The sequence below is a fragment of the Cryptomeria japonica genome, chromosome 2, assembly GCF_030272615.1.
Source record: "Cryptomeria japonica chromosome 2, Sugi_1.0, whole genome shotgun sequence".
Taxonomy (NCBI): Eukaryota; Viridiplantae; Streptophyta; class Pinopsida; order Cupressales; family Cupressaceae; genus Cryptomeria; species Cryptomeria japonica.
Window position 1 is genome coordinate 578,632,012 of NC_081406.1, and position 22,691 is coordinate 578,654,702.

A 22,691-nucleotide genomic window follows, 5' to 3' on the forward strand; every position below is an offset into this window, starting at 1 on the left:
ACTCATATGACCTATGCTATATATAGGCTAGATCCTTTCAAGTTGGTAAGAGCTTGTTGATCCACAATTTCAAATGCATAGCCCTTATCCTCCATAACCAAAACTAAAAGCAGATGAATTATTAAATCAAGCACAAACAAAATATCAAACTCCAAAGAGTTACCTGACTGAAGTCAAAAGGAAATTGCACTGACTCCTACTGCTAGATACTTGGCATCATCACCAAAATCAACCTAAACTCCAAACGTATGATCCTTGAAATTGGGAAAACACTCTCGAGTAGATATCATATGCCTAGAAGCCCCACTATCCACATACCAAGCATTCCTTGGAATCTTCTTGGTAGAAAGACAAAACTATTGACAACTCCTCAAACTTGGTAGCAAACACATTAATCTGAGTTTCTCTACAAATTGCTACTTCCTCCTACTCTTGGTTTCCCCAGTTCCTCTTCTTATCTAGACATTGTGATGCATAACAACCAAATCTATAACTACTAAAACACTTGATTTTACACAAGTCCTTCGTTGGTTGTAAGGATCCTTCCACATCCTTTCCCTTACCCTTGATGTTCGAAACCATTCCTATTTCAAAAAATCTAGGTTACATACTGTAAACACTAATTCATCTTCAAACCCTTGCTACAACTACAAACTAGAAAATTTCGTGTCAAAAAACACCTACAATAAAAACCTAACCATCTCTTCTACTAAACCCTAGTTCACACTCCTAGTTGCTTAGCAATCACCTTTAGACCATTGTTGATTAAAAAAAATTTGTTGGTTTGTTGTGTGCCTTAGCCACTAGTTCAAAAATTGTAGCTTTTTTACTCCTTCAATCCCCTGTCTGCCAATTTCACTTATACAAGGATGTTAAAGTTTGTCACCCAAAATCCTAGCTGCAAACTTCACAAACTTCTAGTTGTGAGATCAATTTTATACATAGCAAAAGACATGAGCATGAAAGACCCAACCGTTATGGTTAATCAAAAAACTAGCCACTGATTTAGACCTCTAAAAAAATATCGTGGTGGATTAATTGGTTGTGAGTTTTCCTTCAATCCTAGTGCCACAATTTTCCACCTTTCTTTCCATCGTGATTTTTAAACTAAAAAGTCCGACAACTACATAAAATCCAAAGTGATTTCAATAGAATAGAATTGACAATTTTCTTTAAAAAACTGTCATTTTTCATATGCCCCAAGATGCGAATTCGCACAAAAAATCCCCCCCCCCCCACCCCAATTTTGCATACAACTGCAATTTTTTAAATCTCCTACAAATTCTTCAAATAATAAGCCCTAAAATCCCTTCTAGCTACATGATTTTATTCTTTTGCCCATTTTGCTCGGATACCATGATTAAATTTTTAAACCCTAGTGATTATGTTTTAATGTTGATAACATTGCATCAATCACACCGTTGACAATTTTCCTTGCTACCTGCAGTTCTAAGGAGAAAAATGATTCCAAGTCACGAAACTAAGAACCTCGAGCATGCAATTTGCCCTATAAACAGACTTGAAGACAAGAAAACACAACACAACAAGGCTTTACTAGCCGCCTTCACTTTAAGCTCCACCAAACTATAACCATAAGATTGTTATGGCACGCAGGCTTACAAATGGTGGATGATTCTCAATCATGTAAGGATTCTACAAATAATCTCATATTCAACCTTAACCCCATTGGCTTTGATGTTTTACTAGAACAAATAAATATGCATCTTCCCCAAAAAATACGAGGGAATATTAGGTGTACATACTCAAATCCACCCTCTACAACCTTTGACTGTTACAGAGATGCAACTCTTTTAAAATAAATTAGACCAAAAAGAAAGAACAAGAGAGAAAAATGGAACTTAATCATTTTGGTGTGTTTCTGAAACAAACTCCAAGTGGCTTCAATATACCAGTGCATACCCCAGGGAACAGAGTCAATCACCAGATCATGAATGCAAATCCTCATTGTAAATTAGTTCTAATTAGTGGATTATGATACAACCCATCTCATGAATTACACAAGCTATTCTTATTAATCCATCACGAATCTCAAGAATTCACTATAGCTTACAAAGATAATTTAATTCCTTCCTTGAAGGAAACCCATCTACACAATCACACATTGACAAAATATTGCCAAGACAAATCAAAGTATCCTTAATATTAAGACTCATGTAATTTCCGAGAATGCAAATGTAGACAGTTTATGCAACACTTTGGCATTCTATTTATTACTAACTGAAAGTTACAATGTGGGACTTGGTCCTTCCTTCACTGTGTAGTTACCCAGTGCTTGACAAGCATAGCCTTGCAACTACCCGCCCAGAGAAAAGAAATTTCAAGACCCTTATTCACAGCCTTGGAATTCCTTTTATAACAATAAGGAATGCAACAAGCTACCAGCCGTTTACATATGTCCAAATTTCACCCATCATTACCCCATTTACAAGGGAAAAACCCCCTAGTAAAATTAGTTGCCTCAATCTTGTCCTCTAGCGAGACTACCAAGTTAGTTTGAAGAGATACATGAAAGCATTGGTGCCAAGGTCATAATGCTTCCAAGAAAACTAACCACCTTGTGAGCCACGTCATTACCACCCAACAGTGGTTATTGATGCAGAGAAGACTAGGATGAAAGATTCTCATTGTTCTTCCTCGTAGGGGAGAACTTTTCTAACAAGCAAGATTGTATGGCTCCAAACCTGCATCTTCAATGTTCCCACCCTTCACTATCTCCATAGCTCACCTATTTGAAGGGGAAAAGACGATTGATAGAGAGATTGGAATTATTTTCAAACCACAAGCAATGCCTATAGTCGCACTCAGGAAATTTAACATCTCTCTAACAACCGCTAGTATTTTCAATACCCATTTGGCTACAAGGTAGGATAACAATCTGCTTTTCTCCAAGGCTTCTGCAACTCTTCCGCAATATAATCTCTTTTAGCCATCTTTCCAAATACCAAAACTTTGTTGTACTCTTTATGTTCTTCATTTCGCAACCACTAAGCATGATCTATTAATTGTTGTGGATATGTCTATCTCTCACAGCTCTACAATATAGCTTATATATAATATCATCACTTTGTTTTGATGGACCATACTCTTTGAAACATAAAGTGGTGACAGCTAGTTTTTGTTGAGACATGAACCAGCTAGGACTCGAACCTAGGACCTTCCATATGTTGTTGGAGTGCTCTACCACTGAGCTACTGGCCCCTCTTGGACTAGTCCATCATCGGTCCGGGTGTGGCTTATTTCCAACACCAACACCCCCCTTAAGCCACACCTCTCGTGTGCTTGGGGCTCCTAGCCTGGACCTGGCTCTGATACCATGTTGAGACATGGACCAGCTAGGACTCTGTTGACGTGTATTTTGTACACTATCAAACACAGAATAAAATACCCAAGGGTACCTTATCCTCTCTTGAGTAAAGCCTCTGAATGCTGAAGATATCGCAAAAAAGGATCAATCAGGATGACTTCAAGGTTCTTCGTTGTAGGATCTCTACGTGTGGATAAGCACCAGTGGTCGTTGTAAATGCTATTTCTTCAAGGGGCCTTACGTTTTCGATCTGCAGGAACAGAATTTTCCTAAAGCTAACAGGTTCTCAAAAAAGATCAAAAGACAGGGTTTGCAAGAGATGAATTCTAATCTAATCCTAAGAATGACTCAATGTAGGCTAGACTTGGTAAGATTCTACCAATTTCAGTATTGCCAAGGAATTACAACTCTACTGGAATTGATGCGATCTTCTAAGGTGATTAGTGATTTTTCAAATCATCAAGAATTATAGACACTACCATAAAGATACATATCAATAGTTCAATAATGATTGAAGGTTCAAGCAATCTAAATATCTCCAGCCACACAAGGCATCCTTACAATCAGTAAGAAGCTAGTGGTTTGGAACGTGAATCTCACCAAAGATCAAGCCCAACACTTAGTCCTTCAAACTTAAATACCGCTTTGACTGAGAGTGATTCAAGAAAGTAAACAACCATGAAGATAGCCACAAGAATTGCAATAAAACACCATAACTTCAATATTTTATTGATCTCAAAGCCAAAATAGACAACAATTGTCTGAAATTCTTTCTTCAATACTCAATCTTGCTACAAAATAACTTTCTTCTCTCCAAAAGCTCTAACTATCTATCTCCTTAATATCTAATCTCTAATCTTCTAATTTCTAATGACAAAATGAAAATGAGTGAGGGTATATATAGCATCCTCAATTACAGTGAACGGCCCAGATCAAAAGATCAATGGCTGAGATTTTGACACCTAAACCCTAATTAGGGTTTGTTACAAAAAGTCCCCTTTTAGTTGAACATTATTAAATGCATAGCCAAATATTTAATTGGCACAAAAATCGAGGGAACGTCGACCAATGATCATTAAGATGCCACATCATTTTATAACAACCTCTCTTCTAGAACCTTATTCCCCTTCCAATGTTCTTTCTTAGCATATGCAATGAATCTGGACACAATTCCTTCAATCTCAGCAATAGGAATCTCGGGAAGATTCCTCATTCGTTCTTCCAAGTGAATGACCTGATCAAAGGCTTTGAGAAGAGCCGTTTCCCATCCAGGTTCGAGTTCTTTGATCTTCTCAATCAGGAGCATAGTAGTGAGCATTAGATCCTGTTGCTCATCGTGATGACATTCTCATCTTTGCAAAAGATGACCTTGACTCTTTCTTTAAACTCTTGAAGGTCCACATCTGTCTCAACTTCGATCCTCCTGCCAAGAATGGTACACAACACTTCAAACACCTTATCCTGAATTGGATGGATGACGCCTTCAACTTGATTGCATTTGGTGCTGATGTCCTCGAAAAGAACCTCTTTCATCTGGAGTAGAGTTGACCACTGAAGTAAATTATGAGCTCCTCCATCCATTATCTTTTCTTGTGCTAGGATCTTCCTTGGTGTCTACCTGATTACTTGCAGAACAGGAATGATAACATCTCTAGTGTGAGCGAAAGCGGCTACCGTTATCATTAGGTTGTGGACGATCTCAAGGACCTAGATAGCTCAGTGGATTGTCTGCATCATTCTTGTTGTAAATTCAACGGCTACTGTGTGGGATTTGTCAATCCAAGAGCTCATAAGCTGAACCAAACTCTTGACTCTTTCTGCCTCGCCAACTGATTCAAGGGGAAGTGCTTGCACAGGAGACACTGCTGGATCCTGACGTCCCAAGGTCTGATTGAGATGGCTAAAGTAACCTCTCCAAGCACCGACTTCTCTCTCAAGCTTTCTATTCTTTTCCATTTCTTCCTAAAGCTTGTCTTTAAGTGCTTCAAATGAATCGGTTGCCTCATCCAATGCCTGTTCAGCAGTAAGTGGACCAAGCTCAAATGTTTCTACATCATACTCCTCTACAAGGATTTCACCTTCATAATTGTCCACTACTGGTGTAGCTATCTGCAATTTCCTAGACCCTGTCTCATCTCTGATAACCTTGGACATCTTGGTCGCCTTCTTCTTCTCCGTTACTTCTTGAGAGTTTCCTATAAGGCTCTCCAAATCAATTACATCATCTTCATCTTCAATCACAATCACCCTTGTCAATCTCTCTTTTAACCAATCCGGAATGGCGGATCTTGTCTCTCTAACTTGTATTTCCTTAAGCAATGGTTCGTCTTCTCGGAGAGGGGATGTCACTTCATCATCATTCTTCTCTTCATGTAGCTCATCGACTTGGGGAGATTGACTTGATGAATGCTGAGGTGCCTACCCCTTTTCAGGTTTATCATTTTGTACCATCGACTCCATAGATTCATCAACCTCAGGCACCGTCTTCTCTTGTCCTTCAACTTGACTTGTCCTTTTTTCATGTCGAGAAGATGTGCCTAATGAGCGATCTCGATTGGCCTCTTGCTTCTTCTTGGAGGGCTCTCTTTTCTCAGGTCTTTCTTTCCTCTTCGCGCCTCTAGGATGAGAATTGCCTTCACTTGTGCTTGCTCCTCCTTCTTCTGGTCTTTCCTCCAAAGTAAAAGTCATTGGTATGTTCTATTCTCTTAACTCTTGATGTTGTACATCCACCCATCTGCGAGTACATGACAAAACTGGAGCCATCAAAGCTCTCAAGTCCGAAATCTCAGGCTCGTTCCAATCTATCTTCACTGCTTTGTCTTCTCTGTCATAGGATGACTGGAGATGTCTGCCATTGTCCTGAGCTTGATCGGCCACTCTGTAAACTTTGCACTTCCTGATGAAATCTAAAGGTAGTCTGGAATGCATCTTTCTTTTCACTTCTAAATCACTTGAGAGATTCATCCAAAAGTCCTCTACCTGACATTCGTGTTTGTACTTCCTACCAGTTGTCTCTTCCATATAACCATGAGGATCGAAATTCTCCCTCGAGGCAGAACGTGAATGAATATAAAGCCAATTCCTTCTCTGCATCATTCAAGGCTTGAGTATTAGGACATACCTCAACTGAATTCCCCAATATGATGGGCACGGGAATTCCATTTCCATGCTTGTGTCTGAATGCCTTTGCATAAGCTGCCAACTACCTAGTCACCTCAAGTAGCACTATCCTGTCCATCGGATACCTCGGCAACATGTAGGGAGGTGAAGGACACCCATGAATTCTGATATATGTAAACTTTTGAAACTGGATGAACCAAGCACCATACCTCTTCACAAGCTCTTGTGCATCCAGAGATAGTCGATTGTGAATCCCACCTTGCAATATCCTAGTGATGTTCATCGTGAAGGTGTCATTGACTAACTTGTAGTCACCTCTAGGAGGATGATGCAAATGAACATAAGAGTCACATACTCTCACTTCTCCGGGTTCTCTTCCGATCACTCCTCTGTGAGGTAGCCCTGCATATTCGAAACTCCTGATCAAGGCATATATGACGTATGAGCTCATGTGGAATGATTTGGTCTTCTCAACTACACATCCAAGCAATGGCTAATAATTCTAGCCCAATGAATTATTCCTTTCCCTTGAACTATCACTTGGATGAAGTAGAACATCCACTTCTCAAAGTAGAAGGCTTGTGGAGCCCCTGTAACTCGATTGAGCAAAGTTATCAAATCTCTGTACTCCTCCTGGAAGTCGATCCTATGTGGTGTATTGGGAATCTTGCTCAGGCGAGGACAACTTTTGAGTAACCAATTCTTATTGATGATATTCAAGCAAGTGTCGGGATCATCTTCATACATTGACCTGGCTCCTTCTAGGCTTTTGTAAATCATATCTTTACGCTCTGGAAGATGGAGAGCCTCACTTATAGCCTCCTCTGAAAGGTAAGCCAAAGCGTTCCCTTCCTTGGATACGATCGATCTCGATTGTGAGTCATAATGGCGGGCACACTCGATCATCAGCTCATGACACTGGACTGCTGGAGGGAAACCGGCCGCCTTGATGAGGCCACTTTCAATTATTCTCTTTGCGACAGGTGATGGCTTGCCAATGTAGGGGACCTCTCGAAACTTCTTCACACTGAAGTTTCCCAAGTTGGTATCTCCGATATTGCTCCACTTGGACACGATCCTGGTCTGCAATTCTTCGTTCTTCTGATCTTCCTTCATGAGAGCTGGACGACTAGTAGATGCTCCTGCCTTTGGAGTCGCCATCTTGACACCTACACAACATTTCATAATGAGTAATATACCTTAAAGCGTAGAAATATAAAGTAGAAAGGAAGATTTAAGATTTTAATTAGGAAACTTCATGATAAATCTTGAGTTATCATTTCCTAATTAACTACATCAAACTTAGAATTTTCAAAACAAAGCGCAAAATTCAAATCTTCAACAATGGTGTTAAGGTGATTACGCCATACCTCCACTTGAGTACTAATTCTAAGAAATGATGCAAAAATAGGTGAATTCGCTAGGCAAAATGTAGATCAAAGTTCTCCCTTGAGCAAAATGCGCCTCCTTTAGCCTTCACAAGAATCAACTCCACCTCCTTCTAGCCTCCAACACTTGAGATAAATTCGCTCCAAATAGACCAGATTTCACACCTTCTTCTTGCTCTCCAAATTTGCACTTGAAGCAATGAGTGAATGATTTGGATAATGAAAAACACCTCCAATATATAGAGTGCTCACCACCTTGCTCCCCCTAGGCCGACTTGTCAAAATAGGCCTAAAAAATAAATAAAATTGCAAAAAGGAGAGGCCAACCTGATAAAATAAATAAAAATAAGACCTCAAGCGCTCCATTTTTAATTTTAATTTCACAAAAATTAATTTTAAATGCCTTTATAATAAAAGTTCAATTTTTTTGAGGCTCAAAATTAATTTATTAAATGCCAATGTGTCTTTTATTAAATGCCAATTTAATTTAATTTTTCCAAATATTTCGAAGTTAGCAATTTGGCATCTAATGCAATTTGGAGGATATCAACGCTCAAATATGGTGAAAATAAAAAATGCTACCAACTTCGCCCTGGACCCTTGGCAAGGGTCAGGAGCGAACTTTCAATTTAGGCCTTGCATTCCTCATTTTCTTGTCCAAGACTTCATCTAGGCATTTAAAATGGCATTTTTAATTGGAGTTTTGAGTTTAATTTCACTTGATCTCTAGAAGGAAAGTGCCTTCAGGACTTTTTCACCCTGGACCCTTGGAGAGGGCCAGGAGCACCTTTTCACTTTTGCTCTTAATCCTTCACCTTTTATTTGTCAATTCTCGTTGTGGGGTAAGCAATGATCTCTTTCATCTATTCCATACACGTTTAATTTGCTTTTTGCAAGGCAAAAATAGGTGTTTCAAAGATTTTCGCCCTAGGCCTCCAATGAGGGACAGGGGTGACTTTTGTGTTTTAGCCTAGGATTATCAAGTTTTGAAGTCAAATCTTTGTTCACCATGTTTTAGAAGACCTTTTCCACCCTTGCACAACCTTGCCTTAGCGTAATCTTGGAGGGAAGTTATTGGTTTTGAAAAAATCGCCCTGGGCCTTCAGTAAGGGACAGGAGCGCTTTTGAGTCCTCTGTACAAATTCTTGATTACTTCAATCCCAAATTACCCTCAAGGCGTAGAACATCATTCTCCACTCCCTTTTGAATCTTGGAAACAAAAAAGTTATCTTGAAATGCAAGGAAAGTGGGCACACTTGGAAATTTCGCCCTGGACCCTTGGTGAGGGACAGGAGCGAATTTGCAAATTGTCATCAAAATTTGTAATCCTAGTATCTCAATTCCACCTCAAGGCATTTTAAACATCATTTCAAACTTGCGCCTTGGCTTAGATTTGTCCAAACTTGGAGAGAAGTGCTGGATATTAGGTTTTTCACCTTGGGCCTTTAGTGAGGGACAGGAGCGATTTTGCAAATTCAAGTTTATCCGTCCTTTGTTAGCCCTCCAAATTATCTTCAACGGGCGAAACACGCCTTCTTCCATTCATTTCAATCACAAAATTTGTTTTGTCCTTGTCAGAAAATTGCACTTTTAGAATCTAGCTCCGGGCCTTCAGTGAGGGTCAGGAGCGCCTTTTGTTTTTTGGGTTGATTTCCTCCTTTGTTGACCACTCAAATCATATTCAACGGATAGAACATGCTTTTCTTGATCTCTTCCAATCATAAAATCACCTTGATCCTGCAAGAACAGTGCAAATTTGAAAATCAAGCTCCGGACCTTCAGTGAGGGTCAGGAGCGATTTTTGCCTTCTAGGCCAAAATGCTTCACCTTTCATCATGAAATGTCTTGGCTAAGGAAGATGTTATCTTGTTTCATGCTATGAATAAATTCTCATGTCCCAAAAGGTCACAAGATGATACATATAAAGAAAATCGCTCTAGACCTTTAGTGAGGGTCAGGAGCGATTTTTCACCTTTTGGGCAAAACACCTTCAATTTATCATCTTTGATCAATTCTGGATACCTCATTATGCTCATACTATCCTTCACCACGCCTTTGATATCTCAACTTGATCAAACAAGGTCGGGAATGACTCTAATAAGTTTTTTTCACCCTGGACCTTCAGAGAAGGTCAGGAGCGATTTTGATGATTCCAACAAAATCCTTCATCATCTCGAGTTAAAACTGCTTCAGGCGGGTGGAGAAAATTATTCACTTTCCAATCATATCCAACACTTGGTTCCTTTTCACTGCAAGATGAGGGAAATCAAAATTTCGCCCTGGGCCCTCAGCAAGGGACAGGAGCAATTTTTTCCTTCAACCTTCAAAATTCATCATTTTCGTGCCTTCAAATCTTCAAAAGCATCAAAACCACGTCCAATCATCCCTCCTTGAGACCCTGCACAAAGCAAAATAGAAAAGTCAGTGACAAATATGCTTTAAATAACATTTTCGCCCTGGACCCTGAGAGAGGGTCAGGAGCGATTTCACCCTTTCTGGCTAAAATATTCAAAATTTAAGTCTCCAATCATTTCACAAGGCAGAGTTAGGTCATCTTCAAGGCCAAGAACCAGTTAGCAAGCCTTCTTAAAACAAGAAATTGCACTTAGAATGAATTTCGCCCTGGGCCCTAAGAGAGGGTCGGGAGCGATTTCTCTGTTTTAGGCCTCATCTTACCTCCAAAATTTGATCAAAACTTACCTAGGCAAGAACACACAATTTCACCTTCAAAGTGCTAACACTTAGACAAAATTTGGATTTTACCCTAAAAACCCTGATTAGACCTAACCTGAGACCTATCTGACTCTCCTGACAAGCTTACCTCAATTCAATCGTCTCAACTCTAGGGAGAATGCTTAACAACTTTCAAAATTTGACTGGACTCAGCTTGAATAACATCCAAAAGAAACCCCTAAGGTTTAGCCCTAGCCCAGACAGACCACTCACTCACTCAAAACCCTAAAAGCAAAGAGAAGAACAGGCAAAACAAAAGCGAAAAAAGAGGGGGTCCCCATTCTAATGGGGCGATGTGTTAAATGGTCACAACAGACTCGAACCTAGGACCTTCCATGCGCTGCTGGAGTGCTCTACCACTGAGCTACTGGCCCCTCTTGGACCAGTCCATCGTTGGTCCAGGTGTGGCTTATTTCCAAAACCAACAGTTTTTAGGCTCACACATTTGATCTCATCCGGAAACTGCATTGATTTGTGCAAGTCCGTCTTTTTGGTTGTTTCTGCATTAGGAAATTGTGTGAGAGACTCATGATGACCTTGATTTTCTGACATTTGTACATGACTCAAAAGCTACAATATCCGTTGCACAAACATTTTTGGACTTTTACAAATTCATTGGGACATTCTTGCAATTTTGACGGCATGGCTAATAATTAGGGCTTGCATCAATTGTGGGGATCCTCCATAGAATGGTAGCTCTGCATTTAATTCCCAGCTATATTGTCATGTTCACTTCCTGCTGAATTAATGTAAGTTCCAAGTTGGCATGTTATTTTCTATTCATTTGCAGCCACGCCTTCTCATCCGTTGTTTTCTCGGAAACTCACCCAAGAGAAAGAAACCTTTTCAACGAGTTCCGAGCTACCTGACACATCATCACCTAACCACAGTTTTTTGGACACTTCATCAAGGCATAATAAAACTCTCGGCATGATTCTGATTTCTACATTGGCCCTCAAAATTTTCCTTATACTTTTGAGGGTGCCAACAAACACAAGAATGAAAACTTCAAAATAAGGAGACATAGTCTATATCACAAATATTCATCTACAAATTATTAAACATAATTAGCTAAATTAAAGACTTTCACTTTAAACCTTCAAATGCAAAACAGAATAACTCAAACCACTTGAACTCTTTCCACACATTCACATTGGACCTATGTGGAAGTTCCTATCTGAGACAAAAATTTCAACACTTCATTGGTGAAGGTCATGGGAGAGAAAATCTCTATCAAAGGTGAATTTATATTGTGATGTTTTCAAGCTTTTCTAGTATTTTTTCAAGGTTTATTCTCCTCTTCAAACATATTTTGAATGTTGTTTAAACCTTTTTATACATAATATAGGTGTTATTACTTGTTATACATTTTTTGTTTTAAATTAACCTAATGTAGGGTTGTATTGTTTCATTCTTTTGTTATTCATATAGAATGGCTAATATTTCTAGCTCAATTGCTCCAATGCCATAGAAAGAATTAAAAATTGGTACATCACCTTTTTGGCAACGTACATGCATGATTGAGCAACTTCTTAGAAGTCGCTTACCTATGTGCAATGACCAATTTAAGAATAAGAGTTTCTCTAGGTCAAAAAAGGATTGTTGAAGGAACAAAAAGTGGCATATATCAAAGAGAAAGAGGAATGTCAACATTGTAAGTAACTAAGCAAAAGAAAAATCACATTCTCTATCCAAGAAAGGATAGCAAATAATTCCTAATAGCTTAACACTACCAATTAGACAGCAACCCTTCGTTCCACCATTGTCTACCCATGAAGATAATACCCCCTTTCTTTCCCATAATAAAGGCACATTGGGTGAGGCCTTCCACAATGAGCTGAGGGAAGCTACAAATCAAAGCATTACTCATTGCATTTATGGCAATGGCCTTCCTTTCAACCTTGTCAAATCACCATATTGATGGGAAATGGAGATAGCAATTGCAAAATATACCTACTAATTACACTAGTCCCAAGAATGAAAAAGTGTGCACCACCTTATTGACCAAAACAAAAGCTCCTATAGAGGCATCATTGAGGGCAATATTATATACATGTTTTGAAACAGGGGTATTCACTGTTTCCAATGACAGGAGCAAAAACCGTTTGAAGAAAAAATCAACAAACCAAAAGATTAAGATTTTTTCATTTATGTTCATATTCTCTCATTTTCGTTTATATTGCATGATGAACACTAATATGGTGCATAAAAGATAACTAGATGCTAACAATTTTCAAATTTTCAATTACAATCAACTTTGTACAAGGCCAACCTACAATATAAGTACATAGTTCCAAAAAATCAGACATAGTCAATGACACTTGCGACTATGGAAAGAGTAATAACACTAAAGGGTTGTAGGTCTTGATGATGAGGCCCTTGAGTAGAGCCTCTCTAGAGTTATTCAAACCACATAACTATCATAGTTGCACTCCCTACGGAAATCATAACCGTCACCATCATCTAGGATATCATCATTTGCAATCCACTAAAAACATAATTTGATCTCATTGAAGTTAATTGACATTCTTTATTTTTGAAACAGCTCGTTTTTGGTTTAAATCTCAATATATTGCTTGTTAAAATCGATGAACTGCTTGATAGTTAATTAGGTAATCATATGCCAAAGTACCTAAGGTTCTTAAGAGTGCTCGGTAGTTTTTAAAATGACCATTGCCACTTCACAAGATAAACACATACATTGATAATATGAATATCACACTACCATTTTAGCCTCATTAAACTTTGTTGATAAAGATTTGGAATGCAATTTTGTTGGCTTTGGCTTGATATTATATTACCTTAAAAGGTTAAAAAGAAAATTAAAAAATTCTTGTTTTGTCAAAGTAGCCAATATTGAAATAATGGCATTTTCCATCAAAGTACTCTTTGGGAGGGCCTTTCTTAATTAAGCATCTCAAGAGCTTAAGATTGTATTCATAATTTCAAAATGAGAACAGGGCCATGCTATATACTTTTTTCAACAACCAAACATGACCAATGTTCTTTACAAAATGTCAGTGTTACCAGGAGATATGTCTCTAGATCCTCGGGACGTCTTGGGTACCGGGACATGTCTCTCATACTAGGGACATGGTAGGGAACGTCGCTGCTTGCAGGAGACATCCCTCCACAATATCTCGCACGGAAACAAAAAAGAACCTTAACTTAAAACGAGTAAAAAGCAATAAATATTCCAGAGGGGAAATAAACACTGCCAGGTGAAGGAAAATGCAACAACAGGGTAAACAAAGATTCTCACGAGATTTGTAATGTTATATATAACATCATTGCACAAAAGTCTCCATGTATGCCTGTAGATCTTCAAGAAATTCTTGAATAAGTTAAGAGTTTTCTTGCCACATTTGCTAGTATAAGTGTAGAGTATATTTGACAAATGTGACAGCATTTTTAATTCATTTGATTTTTGCAGTATTCAAATGGATTATAAAGTATGCTCTATGTTTGATGTTCTATCTCAGGTATATTTAAATGCACAGTTGATTATTCTTTGTCCTTCCAATTTGTTTGTTCATCTGGGAGACTGTCAGTCCGTTACAATTGAACAGGCACTGGTCTTGGAAATATTTGACCAATCATTAAATGAACAAATTATTAACCAGTAGTTTAGGAATAGAAGTAGGTTTCTACGCACCTAATGATTCAATGAAAAACTAGGGAAATATCTGAAGTAAGCCTTGAAAGCAGTCATTTTAAGTGAATCATGATTGGCACATGTACAGCAGCTTATTAGCCATCACAGCAGTAGGCCAGGTTTGGTCTAGTGGCAAAATTTGAGATCAAAACTTGCATTTGGGTACCTCTAGGAACACCTTCTCAAGTCTCACAGAGCCCAAAGTGTAAAAGGGTTTAACCCACTCTCATCAATTGGCCTTAAACCCTCCATAGTCTGTTGAAGCCCCTACTTTACCTTCTTGACATCAAATCCTTGGCCCTAAAGGTAAGAAGAGTTCTAAATTGTGGGGCAGTGATCTGGGGATCCAACAGTATATTTGTATACTTTTTAAAAATTCTTTATTTTGTAAGAGAGGCCTTGTTTAATATAATTTACCTTTACTCCCCAAAGCAATATGGATGAATTATCATGATTTCCTTGCAATTCTCTTTTTGTAAATGAGGAAATGATATCTCTAGAAACCTCTGAAGTTTAGGATGGCATTAGAATTTAGATGTATATATCAATAAAAAACATATATTTTCACAACATTTTTCAAGAAATAAAAAGTTATCTCCAAACATTATTAAGAAAATAGCAATTTTGAGTTATTTAAGTGCCTAGACTTGCATTGTACTCTGAATAGTTAGTTTTCCACGATGTTTATGAATCAGATTTAAAGAAAACAGAGAAAAGAATTCATTATTTATGCTTGTACTTGCACATGGTATAAAAATATTTGGAAACCATGAATTTCTAAAATTATCCTCATATACTTGTAGGCTAGAAACTTTTCTGCTTCCCCATTTGGCATTTCTCCTTCATTCAGAAAGCAGTTCTCCTTAACTGAGAACTTAGGATGGAAATGAATAATACCCTAGAATATAGGTCAGCTTCGTATGCTTTTCATGATAACAGATAAAGGCAAGAGAAACAACGAGATTATTAGGAAAAAAAGTCTGAAGTACATTGCTAAGTGGTAAGCCTTGATAGTGGATAAACAATCATGAGGAAGGAAATTTAATGCCGATTAAGTAAATTTATCACTTCTAAAGATAAACAGGACACAACATCCAAATAATGGGGATTAAAATACACATTTCATCTCCCCATCAAATTAGAATAATTTAGATTCAGTTCCCAAGGTATACCTAGCATCTCCAAAGAAAATTAAGCCTCTGACTAAACAGGACAGGAAACGAGGCTAAGCATATAATAACATTACCAACACAAGACCAGGTCATCTCATCTAAAAGGGAGTATTAGTGTAATACACGTAATTAACAGCAGGTACATGTAAACATGAAAAAAATTATACCTGCTGCTGTTACAACCATCCATATACAACTATATGTTATTTAGGCCATACATGTAAACATGAAAAAAACTATACCTGCTGCTGTTAAAACCATCCATATACAACTATATGTTATTAAGCTGGCTTAAATTCCTTCAGTTAGGGAAGTATTACCGAATCTACAGATATATCTCTATTTATTAGAAAATAAGAAAAGATAATCATGTACTTCTAAACTCCTTATTTTGTGACATCCTGAGATAAAGTTTTTTGCACATTCAAGCATAAATGTAGAGAAAGTAGTATAGTTAAAAAATAAAATGGCACATAAATAAACTTTCAAATTCACAGCATCAAAAGGGAAATGGCATTGCAAAAGTGCGAGGAGGTCATGTTCACATGCCTGTCAGTGCTATGATAAAAAGAACTACATAACTCTGATCTGACATGAACAAGATGTTTAGGAAACCTAGATCAGAAAGTTTTAGGAAATATCTCGTAAGAATAATCACCTTTTCTTTTTCTTTTTTTGAGATGGCAGCAGTCTGACGGAAGAAATCCTGCTCCTGTGCAAACTGTAAGATCACAAAATCCATTAGTAAATAAAAAATGCCAAATTCTAGCACAGATTCATCATACCTTCCTTTTGTATCTGACAAAAATATTCTTCCAAATGCCATAACCATAACTACTGTTTCCACCATTAAAAGAGTAACTGAAATAAGGAATAAACATATCGATGCTGATTGGAATCCCTCTGCTTTGTCATACATAACATTACACAAAAGTCTCCATGTATGTCTTAAGTTGAATAACAAAGCAGAATCCTTGAAATCACTTGAATGGGTTGGCTAAGCCTTTGGGATGCAATCTCTTAGACATAAGAGGAGATTCCCATGTGGTTGTTAAGAGATGCCAGATTAAATGAATGAATGATTGGAAATTGAGAAGCATTTTGGAAGAAGTGGAATTAATTGGCAGCAGTTTTTGAACACGTTACTTTCTTGCATTGTTAAGAGAGTGTAATCATATTGCAGATTGCCTTGCAAATGCAGAAGTTACCCAGTCATCTTTCACACAAAGATCAGAGAAGATCCTAGGGGTTGTGAGATTTTCGGATCTTTAAAAAGCCAAAGCTCCTTCTTTAAATACTTCCCTCCTCATGTTTTTGTGGAGACAATTTATCCTACGTATGGTGAAGAATCATAAACTGCTCCTGCCATGTAATGCAGCAGGCTAGTACTGCATGCAGCATTGATGCTGGCACATTGGACAATCAATGGGAAGCAAATGGAGGTTTTTTCATTTCTCTTCACTGATTTCTTTTGCAGTTGCAGGTGGGTTGATAGCAGAAGGTTTTTGATGGTTACTGCAGCAGGTATTATGAAGCATAGGTTGCATGGTAGGGATTCTTCCTGCAGTTGTGCAATATCCGACAGGCATCTCAGACAGAATTTCACCATTAAAGATTTGGCTACACTGTCCTTTGTTATAGCCATGCTGAGGGAGGAGGGCCTGTGTAATACGAAGGTGTTGTGCACAAGGGCATCTGTTATAAAGGATTATGTCCAGAAGCTAGGCAGAAGAGTAGCAGACCCTGTTTCAAAGTAATGAATATTGCAAAGAATTATTCCCTTGGAAGAGGTGTTCATCATTGCAGAATGCTCAGATGAGGGCTTTAAGGAATCAGAAGAGCAGTTTACAAAAGCATAGCAGAGAGAGATTTTGGATATTCCAAAGTCCCTGACGGCCTGAATCTCACATTGTATATTGACAACCTAGGTAATTCTTTGGGATAGTAGTTGTCTAAAGATTTTAAGTCTCTTTACTCTCCCTGTTATTTCCAAGCATGGTATTATTAGGCCTCCTAGAAGAGAGTCGGTAGATCCTGGAATCAAGGTGATCAAGAAGGATGATAAAGCTTCTAGTCCAGATAAGTCAGTACCCAAAAGGTGGAGTTTGCTTCTATGTGTTTGTAATCCGTGATGAATTTTTGTTGGGAATTTTCTAGTTATTTGGGTTTTATAAGCTTGGGCTTGTTTCAGCTTTTCGTAAACTTGGTGTGGGCCATATACAAAACACAATTAACCTATAAAAAAAAAATGACTACTGTTGGTAGATATCATTGACAGTCAAATATTGTCCTCCACGTGGCAGTTCAGGGTGCCTGCCCTTAAGACATTGTTTTGCTAAGTCCAAGTTTGGCCACCATGTTAATAAAGAGATAAAGAGTAAGCAAATTCAAGCTAAACTACAGCTCTAACTGTGATAAATTATAAGGGGCAGAAACATTATACAAACACATAATGGTATTTCAAAAATAAGAAATATTCATTATAGATTAACTGAAGAAAAACATAGGATTACTATTTAAATATAAAGAGCAATACCTAGGTGATTCTAAACAATTTATATTCATTTATACAAAATCTCAATATCATGTCCCCTTTTTCAGGTAAGGAAAAGATTAATAATTTAACTTAAGGTGTCCAGATAACTTTATATTATTTTCATTAAAGAGAAACTTATGTTTTATAATTAGAAAGTTGTTTTTAAAATAGAGTAAAAAAGGTTGTTAGGACTGGATCCAAAAAAAATGTTATCAATTAAATGGACTTTCAAGACACTTTTTAGAATAAATTTTTGAAGAGAAAAAAGAAAAAAAAAATATTATTTGATTATTATTCCCTCAAGTGCTTATATAAGCAAGAGTTGAGCATAGAAAAAGGTTAGTATTATTTATGAAATAAAATCCTATTTCAAAGCTTAAGCATACCGTTCATCTCCACATCTAAAAAGAAAAACCTTTGGTGCAAAAATATAGAGCATGAAAACCATCTCGGTTTCTTCTTCAGATAGGATGTCAAAAACCCTCTTGTCCATTCTTGGTGACTTCACTCAAGGATCGCCAATGTGCTGAAGATTACAATTCATATTCAGTTTCAATTTATTTGAGGATCTTGAAGATTTCTAAGTGCATGGATTTATTTTTTGCAGATTTTGGTTTGTGTGAAGGTTTTAGTACAACTTAAGATGATTTCAAAATATTTATTTAAGATTTAGTGTTAAAAATTTGGTTATTAATGTTTCGCTTTATCATGGCTGGCCATACCCTTATTCCCTCCATAACATTTGATATTGATGAATATTAGTGCTTGTGGTTATTTGAGAGGAGGTAAGGAACTGTCCTGCCTTAAATTTGCTGATCACAACCCATAAACAATGCTACGCTTCTGTTCATAATACATATCTTCATCGATACTCTTATGAGCTATTCTTATATGATATAAATGCTGTCATATCAATCACTAATGGTGCAGCTCATATGGTAAGGTGTTATTAACATGTTTTAGTCTTTTGAGTATTACTGCCATACACTATAAAGGAAGTCACAGCCTTTATAAGCTGTTAATCTTTATTTGCTCAGCCTGCTGTACCTCTTCTAAGGCAGCCGTATCTGCATATATCCAGGCTATGTCACAAGGTTCGAGTTCGAGTTCAAGTTCGGCAACAATGATATTCGGATGAAGTTCGGCAAGAGAAAAAATTCGAAAAAAAAATGTCACTAAATTCGCCTTATATAAATTTAAAAATTTTAAAATATAAATATTTAATTTTTTAATTTAAATATTGTAAATATTAAATATATTAATTTAATATTTTAATAACTAACCATTTAAATTAAATATTTTAAAATTTTAAGTAATAGTAAATAATTAACACTAATCACAATTAATTTCAAATAATAATAGAAAATTGTAATATGTATTGTTAATTTCAAATAATAATAGAAAATTGTCTAGGTTACCGGGTTCGCCTTTGGGCCCCCCTGGTACGGGTCTTGGTTCAACCGGGTTCGTGGTACGGGTCCGGTTCGACCAGGGTTCGAAAAACCCAGAGTGGGGTCGAACCCAGTCGAAAACCCAGAGTGGGTTCGACCCTAGTCGAACCCAGTCAAACCCAGTTGAACCCGGGCAGATGGGCGGCCCGTAAAGTCAAAAAATAACGCAAATTTAATTTTTTTTCAATTCCGCCTTGTAAAAAGTGAAATTTATAACCTAAAATTGACTTCTGAAACATTTTATTGACTCATTTCACCTCATTTGTGTTGCAAACAAAAGTTTTATGAGAGCAGGTTGAAGAAAGGGTGAACAAAATTTGGCTTCCAAGATCAAAGAGGAGGAGTTGAAGACTGATTTTTGACGCTTCAACAAGTGTTGCAGCATCATTTCCATACATTTTCAAGCTTCCATTGGCTGCAAGAGGTAGGTTTTTAAACATTTATTTCCAACTATTTTTGTTTCACAAATTGTCAAACATGAAACTTGAATTTTTTTTCATTATTTAGTTTTTGTTTTTGAATATGTTTATATTATTTCTTGCCATAGGAACTAGAATGGCATCTACATCTTCCTCCATTGGCAATGAACAAATAATTGCAAAACAAAGAAATGATCCAAATTCTCCCTTATGGAAATATGTGGACATTATAAAACAACTTCCGGGGAGGTGGGGGATTCCGTTGGAAATGCCATGGATGTGATATTCAACGTAATAGTTCATATTATCGGGTGGTAGGCCATTTGTGTGAAATAAAAGGAAGAGGCATCAAAAAATGCCCTGGAAAAAATAGTAAACCTATACCGGATGAGACAGTGATGAAATATATTAGGGAGCATGAGGCGGCAGAAGAGAGGGAAGCCCGTAGATTGAACCAAACCGCATCAAAGAAAACAAAGGGAATGCAAGGCCCTTCTAATCCCAATATTGTAGTAGAAGACCACCCCTTCTTTGCCACAAATGAACCTAAAAGTGAACCACCCTTGACACGTAAAAGAACAAAGGGGCCTTTAGAAACCGCATTCCAAAATGAGAGTAGAGACAATGCTGACCAAGATATAGTAAGGTGCATTTATGCAAATGGGTTGTCATTCAATATTGTTCACTCCCCATATTGGAAGCAAATGATAAAAAGTGTTAATGAGGCATCAAGAGGGTATAAGGGCCCCGGTTATGAGAAGGTACGTGGAACATTATTGGAGAAAGAGGTGAAGAGAGTTGAAGATGCATTGAAAGTTGAAACCCATAAGGGATTCATGGGTTGAGACAGGTGTAACAATTGTTTCAGATGGGTGGAAAGATGCTAAAAACCGTCCCTTGATCAATGTCATAGCAGTGTCCCCTAAAGGGGCAATGTTTTTGAGAGTTGTGGATTGTGAGGGCCAAATAAAAGATGGCCAATTTATTGCAGAAATTCTCATCTCTGCCATTGAGTCTGTGGGACCCCGCAATGTTGTCCAAGTCATAACGGACAATGCAAAAAATTGTAGAGCTGCTGGTTTGTTGGTTGAGCAACGCTATGATCACATCTTTTGGACACCTTGTGCGGTACATTCACTCAATCTTACGATACAAAAGATTGGGCAAAAAATAAAATGGATCAGAGATGTGTATGCAGAGGCTGAGGACATCCAGATGTTCATCACAAACCACCACATGTCTCAAGGGATTTTTAGAACCTATTCGAATTTGGAGCTATTGAAGGTAACTGAAATAGTAATTTAATTTTACATTTTCTGATTTTTTTGAATTTTCAATGTTCATAATATCATTGTGTAAGCTATATTGTGTATTCTTCTTTAAAGTTTGGCTTTATTTTTTAATCATTTGGCATTAATTTGTGTTATAGGTTGCTGAGACCCGTTTTGCATCAAAAGCAATCGTCTTAAGACAACTTGTGAAAGTTAGAGTGGCACTATGCAATATGGTGATCAGCACCAATTGGACTATATGGAAGCAAAGTAGCACTGAGAGGGCAGAAAAAATTAGGGATAGAATATTGAATGAGAAATGGTGGGATCTTGTTACATATCTCCTAAGTATCACGGAGCCCATCATGAGCATGATTCGCTATACAGACATGGATAGGCCTTGCATAGGTGAGATTTATGATGGCATTGACTCAATGCTTGAAAAAATAAAGGTCACTATAAATGAAAAAGAGAATGATCCTCAGGAGAAATTCTTCAAAGAACGGGAAGTAATTATTGTAGAGAGGTGGAATAAGATGACCACTCCTTTGCACCTTCTTGCCTATGCCTTGACACCTAAGTACTATAGCAATCAGATTCTTGATAAACCAGGAAGGATTCCACCATGGAGAGATCTAGAAGTATCTGATGGGTACAAAGCAGCATTTCTTAGACTATATCCCGATGATGATTTGCGAGATGTTGTTACAAATGAGTTCATAGAATTTGCAAATGGGAATGGTCTAAGTGTTGATGCACTTCGTCATAGATCCAAGAAGGATGCTCATAGCTGGTGGTACTTCCATGGCACATGCTTCCAACACCTACAACCCCTAGCTATAAAAGTTTTATCACAAGTAAGTTTAATTAATTAAAAATTTTAATTTACAAGTTTTAGTTTATTTATAGTTTACTTTGTCTTCATAGGTTGCTAGTAATTTTATTTTTATTAATGTATAACTTTAATTGTTTACTTTGTCTTCATAGGTTGCTAGTTCATCTGATTTAGAAAGAAATTGGAGCACATACTCTTTCATCCACTTAGTAAAGCGCAATAGGCTGCTATCAAAAAGAGCGGAGAATTTAGTATATGTGCATTCCAACCTACGTCTTCTTTCACACAAACAACATGACTACACACAAGGGGAAACAAAGATGTGGGATATAGAGCCAGAGCATGCTGATTTGGATGCTCCTGCTTCTCAGCTTCTTGCATTGACACTTGATGACTCGGAATTGAGCCAACTTATAGTTCAAGTGCAAGTGGCATTGGCTCATCTAATGTCAATGTCAATGAGGAGGAGGATGAATTAGATGATCCATTTGATGATTAAACTTTAAGTTTATATTGTTGAAAGTTGAAACAATGATACTTGAATATTTTGTCATTTTGATATTAAACTTGATGTATATGATGCTATTATCAATTATGGTATGATCATGATGCTATGATTACAAGTTTATGTTTGTTTTGTTGTTTATATGATGCTATGTGACATGCAAATTTTAATTCATGCTTATAGGCTTCACAAATATCAAAATATATATATATATATATATATATATATATATATATAAAATTTACATGTTTTTGTACTAACGAACCCAAGCCCCTTTTCAA

General features: G+C 37.2%; 1 protein-coding gene across 1 annotated transcript in view; it reads right to left on the reverse strand.

Annotated features, from left to right (window-relative positions):
- The window catches only part of LOC131051238 (uncharacterized zinc finger CCHC domain-containing protein At4g19190), a 66,022-nt gene that overhangs the window by 35,154 nt on the left and 8,177 nt on the right, over positions 1 to 22,691 (reverse strand). Inside the window, exon 2 of the mRNA XM_057985659.2 lies at positions 16,052 to 16,114. Coding sequence (XP_057841642.2) covers positions 16,052 to 16,114 — 63 coding nt within the window. The remainder of the gene's footprint in view (positions 1 to 16,051; positions 16,115 to 22,691) is intronic.